Source organism: Mastomys coucha, unplaced genomic scaffold (assembly GCF_008632895.1).
Source record: "Mastomys coucha isolate ucsf_1 unplaced genomic scaffold, UCSF_Mcou_1 pScaffold5, whole genome shotgun sequence".
NCBI lineage: Eukaryota > Metazoa > Chordata > Mammalia > Rodentia > Muridae > Mastomys > Mastomys coucha.
Genome location: NW_022196911.1, coordinates 21,858,917 through 21,865,194, shown reverse-complemented (window position 1 = coordinate 21,865,194; position 6,278 = coordinate 21,858,917). Strand labels below are relative to the sequence as shown.

Below are 6,278 nucleotides of genomic sequence, written 5' to 3'. Positions count from 1 at the left end.
AAAAAAAAAAAAAAAAAAAAAAAGAAAGAAAGAAAGAAAGGGGGGTACAAATTAATGCACTCAAATGGAAATATTTTGAAGAATATTTAAAAAATAATGATAAATTAATGTGTGGCTCTGCAATTTCATTCCCGGGAACATACCCAGAGAACTCTACATTTCACTCTAGATATATTTACACCCCATGTTTACTGGTGCTTTATTAACCATTGCAAAGAATTGTAATCAACCTAATTGTCTACCACCACATAAATGGATAATGAAAATGTTACACATATAAAATGGAAATCTATTCAGGTAAAGAGAGAAATGTAATAATAATTTGTAGGAAACTAGATGGACTTAGAATGTATACCATTAAGTGAGGTCATACATTGCCAGAAAGAAGAAACCATATCTTCTATCATATTTGCTTATGGAAACCATGTACATGTGGACACAAAAGAACATGGAGAAAAGTGAACAAGAAAGTTTAAATATCAGGGGTTGAGATGGGACTGAATGCAGGTAATAAAAAAAAGAATGCAGGCCAGGCAGTGGTGGCGCATGCCTTTGATCCCAGCACTTGGGAGGCAGAGGCAGGTGGATTTCTGAGTGCGAGGCCAGCCTGGTCTACAAAGTGAGTTCCAGGATAGCCAGGGCTACTCAGAGAAACCCTGTCTCGATAAACCAAAAAACAAAAAAATTCTAATTGCTTTTCTAGTTCTAATTCACATGTTTTTTCTTGTAATATCACCTGATTTTTTTAGTTTTTGGTGGTGGATAAGTACATCAAAACATTATCAGATATTGAAACTATTAAATCAAATTAGTCTCCAGAATTGTTGTTCCCTGTGACTAATTTAACCATATAAAGGTTTATTTGGTTGTACAGATTTTGGGTCTGGTTATTTTCAGTGTGTAATTTTGTTTGTTTGTTTCCAAAGTGTCTTATAATAAAAAATTATAAAAGCAGAAAATTAAAGGCTTGCGATACCTGAAAATATAACATTTCTAGAAAAGAAGTGAACATGACCACTGACCTGGGACATGTTTACTGGAAAATCATCCATTTCTGTTTCTCTTCTCTGAGTTTCTCTTTTAGGAACAATGGATAGCCAGCTCGTGGTCCTTTCATATAAGGGATCAAAAAGGAAAGGAAAAAGAAAAAGCAGAAATCAATACTGAAATCTATTAAAGAATAGTGTCAAACAACATAAAAAGATTCAAACAGCAGAATACTATGAGGTGTCCTGTCAATGATCCCAAAACCAAGACAACATAGGAGCATCTCTAAAGTCTGGAGGGAAAGTCACCACCAAGCATATTGTTGGATCTAGAAAAATAATCTCTTAAAATTGATGGAGAGATATAAGTGCATTTCAAGATAGTCCAAATTAATACAATTCATTTCACTAAAGCAGCCTAATATATAATAAAATAAATGAAAATATGCACAAGAGAAATAGATGAGTAGCCATGAAAACATAGGCATAATAAACTGTATGTGGAAAACAGATAAATATGGGAGAACTAGGAAGTAATCATCCATAAGCAAAACAGCAAAAATACTAATTCTCACGTAGAAGGAAGAATAGTATCCGTAGTCCAACCAACAACATAAATAATAGAGCATTAGGAATAAAACTGCCATGAACAAAAACTGCAGCCATTGCGGGTATCAATATGGACAATCTTCAATTAAATAAACAAACCCTCAAATTAAATAAATCTAGCCCATGCCACAGTTCTTCTACTCCTTTGCATATGCTCAAAGGAATCAATGTCCTATTGCACAGATGTTCACTGCTACTCTACTCAACATAGCTTTAAAAAGGGAAACAACATAAATGGCCTTCAATGGACAAATGGATAGTGAAAATGTGGTGCATATAGACTATGGAATATTATTGAGCTGTAAAGAATATTAAAATCATGAGTCTTGCAGATAAAGATCATAGTGAGTGGAGTACCAGACCCACAAAGACAGGCCTTGCATGTTCTCGCTCATAGGAAGTTCCTAGCTCCAAATCTTCTGATGTGAGTTCACAACCTGGAGTACCTGCAGTAACCAGAAAACTAAAAACAGATCATAGTGGGATGTGGGGAAATAATAGAGAGGGGGAATAACAAGGAACAAGTAATCTAAAGGGGAAAATGGAATAACAGTGAAATAGATTTAATTATGGAGAAGGGACAGATATGACTTCTGTCTTAGTTAGGGTTTTACTGTTATGAACAGACATCATAACCAATGCAACTCTTAAAAGGATATTTAATTGGGGCTGGCTTACAAGTTGAGGTTCAGTCCATTATCATCAAGGTGGGGGTATGGCAGTGTCCAGGCAGAATGGTGCAGGAGGGTCTAAGAGTTCTACTCTTCATCTGAAGGCAGCTAGAAGACTGACTTCCAGGTAGTTAGGATGAGGGTTTTAAAGCCCAAGCCTACAGTGGCACACCTACTCCAACAAGGCCACACCTCCAAAAAGTGCCACTCCCTGAGCCAACCATATACAAAACATCAAAACCCAGAAGGACAATATAAAAAAAAAAAATAGTAAAGATATCTAAAAAGTCATAAGGAATCATACTATTGTCCACAAACCAATAATACCTTTAATACATAAGTCTGTGGATATACATATATATTTAGAATAAAAATGAAAATTTCTCATCTGGGCTGATAATGCTCCTCACAGGGTCATAGATTTTCTAACAAAACCAACACCAAGCAGCATGTTTTGAAGTTGTTGGTCATACCAGCCCAAGAGACTGCAATACATTATAGGCTATTCCTGTTGCTCATGGTTGCCTCCTAGAGGTAAAAGGTGAATTCCTATTGTTGAAGATGCCAATGCACTTTAGACATAGAACGTCAAGATGGATTGGATCTTAAAGCATTCTCCCTGGTAACTGGCTTTCATTGTGTAAGAAAGCAACATGCAAGCTTCCAAAGGAGGGAGCCAACCAAGCCTCCTACCCAGCTATGACAACTATGAACCACAACAATGATCTGCACTGCACAATAACCCTAAGGCTTCAAGAATGGCCCATATACCTTGGTGGCAACCAACAATTTCTAATGGGAATCAAGACTCAACAACAGGGAAATCACAGGTTGTACCGAAAACTTGGCTATGTTTCCCAGGGCTAATGATGTCATGGATCTTAGAGAAGAACATACAAATACTACTTTACTAAAGCAGCATAATCCCAAACAGCATTCTAAATACTTATCTTACTTCACACAAATAAATGTAATCCTCACTCTCATAAGGAAAAGTTCTTTTAGTAAGACATGAAGAACATTACAGAAAACCACTATCAGTCAAAATGGAGTTGTGATGCTCAGTCCCAACTGACACATAGAGTAGCACAACTCCTGCAGTAAGGCTCAAGCATCACTAAGCAGGGAGGCTGGGGATATGGTAAGAGCCAGAAGAATAGAGGTTTGCTGTGACATTGTGTCTCCTAGCAATGTCAGAGAAGCTACTTATAAAAAGTCAGACAAATGTGGCTGCCGAAACATGAGCTAAACGTGGAAGGGAGAAAGCTCACTAGACCTCAGCCTTAGCCAAGAACTAATGAATCCTGACAGCTGGAGAAATAGACCCCAGAGGACAGTACACCATATGGCTATCCAATACCAAGTGTTCATTCCTGAAAATACACAGACTGAGTAGGTAGTAATGTTATGTTTAAGAATATAAAAAAAATACAAGAAAAGAAAAACTTATTAAAATAGTACATGCTTATGTAAAGTCAAGCTTTTTGATTATCTAAATTAAAAAAATAAAATTGATAAAAATAGCTTTATACAATTTTCTGTAATTACTACTTGCATAAATAGAACTTAATAGGGGTCTAGGGAGATGGTTCCATGGTTCTGAGCAAATGTTACTCTTTTAGGGACCTTTTAACAAAAAACTAAATATTAATAATTAGTAAAGACAAATATAGAGAAAGAGAGAGGAGGAGGAGGAAGTAGAGGAGGAGAATGAGGAAGGGAGGGAGGGAGGGGAGGAGGGAAGGAAAGAGAGAGGGAGGAAGGGAAAACAAAATTAAACATTCCTGCGTGAACTAACCAAGTTTATGAAACGTCTCTACAATGCAAACTTTGATTTTCTGAAGGAACTGAAGAAGACACTAACAAGAACATGGAAAGATGTTCCATTCAGACAGAATGGGATATAATATTGGGAAATCTGCAGGATCTCTGGAAGTGGTCTATATGATCAGTTCAAACTCTATGACACTTAAACTTCCCACAGTATACTTCACAGAAATAGTGAAGAGAGGCCTAGAATTTGTACTGATGCACAGATTCCTAAGGTACAGAACAACCCCTGGAAAATGTTGCAATGCTTGAGCTACCCCATGTGATTCCAGATCAGACCAATGCAAGAGCAACAGATCTAGAACCTGCGAATGGATATCACCAAATAACACCCAACACAGGTTGCAGGCTAGATAGCTTCTTGAAATGTAAGTAGATAGCATAAACATGTAGACAGCAACATTCAAAACTGACACCAGATTAAAAGATATATTTTCTACAAAAGATTTACTTCATATCTAAAGATACAAAATACCGAGAAAGAAGGAATTTCCTTTAAATGCCATGCATCTGGAAAGCAGTGAAGAATGATGATCATACTTATACCAGTGACAAAAAAAAAAAAAGACTTTTCACAAATGGTATAATGTTCCATTTGATAAAGTCCTTGATGAACATGGGTGTATGTCACAAAACCCAGAGTGCAGACATCTATAGCAGAATACATAAAACACGGCACCTTGCCTCATGTGCTTCTCAAACATGAGAAGACAGCCTAGAAGGATGTTTATCTGCTCTAAGACTCCAAGCTATTCCTATTAAATCCTATTTGCATATTTTACACAAAGTAATCCTGAAGGAGGTGATGTCACAGTGTATTACAATCACAGCAACTGAAATCACTTGGAATTGTCATGACAACAGACAATAGGCGATCTCAAAGGGAAGACAGGATAGGTCTACAAATATAGCTTTTGATTCTTATCAAAAGTCTGTTGGCATTATTTTTAGGAATGGAGAAATTAACAATAAAATAATGTGCTAGAATACCAAAAGCTCAAAAACTCTGAAAATAATAAATAAACCTAGATGTATTATTAATTTTCATCATTTTATAGTACATGAAAATCACTGAAATTAATATCATTTAATATTGGTATGTAGACCTGATCAGTGATGTGCATGGAATAAAGAAAACATCACTCACATGCATAGTCAAATAAATTTTATTTGCCTCCTAGTATTCAATTCTTGTATAGAAAGAATTATAGGACAATTCTGAGATTTTTTTTCAGTGGAAGTCTCCAGAATTATTTCTAGTGAAACAGAATGTGGCAAAGCTGACTTCATGTCCCACTTTCACATTCACTTGAACCCTTTGCCACCCCCTCACCAATCCTACAACTTACCTGGATCTTTAAGCTACTGTCTCCTCCCTCTGCACCTTCTAGGACTCTTTGTGCTCCACAGGTGAGCAGGTCTGGGTGATCAGCGAGCTCTGCACATGAGAAAGAGATCCTTTAGCAAGCACCTTCATTTCTAGCTCAGTACTGTGCTCAGGAGATAAAAAGAAGATTCTACAGTGATCCCCAATTCTCATGCAGTGTCAGAATACTGAAAATAGTTAGGAAGCATTTCAGTTAGCATAACGTGCTAACTTCCACACTTCCTCACTTCCAGTCAGGGCTCCGTCAAGTCTCAGGGGCACAAATGGAACTGAATGATTGTAATGAAAATATTATACACTAGTGTGGTTCTGAATTTATTATGGACTAAAAAGGATGGAAACTTTATACTCTCAAAGAACTCACAATTGCCTCTTCCTGAGTGGAGCAAGGGAGGCTGGAAGCAAACTATTCTCACCCACACAAACTAGAGAGCTGCAATTCTGCAACATGCAGGCTCTGTGCAAAGCCTCCCTAGAAGGGTCCTGACATTGCCTGTCCTTCTGGAAGAAGTCCACAGTCACTCCAGTGGCTGTGAACTGACCACAAAATACAAAACAGCAGTTTGAATCGTTGTCCTGGTGCACACCTTTAATGCCAAATGTAGGGATTAAAGGCGTGTGCCAATATCACCTGGTTTATAGTGCCCTAACTGAAAATACTGTGACTTATACCCACAAATAGCATACTGTGCTTTTCCAGGTTCTAGGAACTCAGCACAAAACCACGTTTCTCCTTTCTTTCTGTCCTGTTGTTGTGTTGCTGTTGTTGTTTTTTTTTTTTGTTGTTGTTGTTGA

The 6,278-nt window shown here is 37.2% G+C and overlaps 1 protein-coding gene across 3 annotated transcripts in view; it reads right to left on the bottom strand.

Annotated features, from left to right (window-relative positions):
* Positions 1-6,278, bottom strand: part of LOC116078148 (zinc finger protein 54-like) — an 11,406-nt gene that overhangs the window by 4,199 nt on the left and 929 nt on the right. For 2 of the 3 annotated variants that reach the window (XM_031353139.1, XM_031353140.1), the window contains exons 2-3: positions 5,446-5,534; positions 1,023-1,110 (exon numbers count right to left, since the gene is read on the bottom strand). In XM_031353139.1, the coding sequence (XP_031208999.1) occupies positions 1,023-1,052 (30 nt within the window). In that variant the 5' untranslated portion in view covers positions 1,053-1,110; positions 5,446-5,534. Of the gene's footprint in view, positions 1-1,022; positions 4,655-5,445; positions 5,535-6,278 lie in introns of those variants that run through there. The other variant, XM_031353138.1, reaches the window with a different exon arrangement.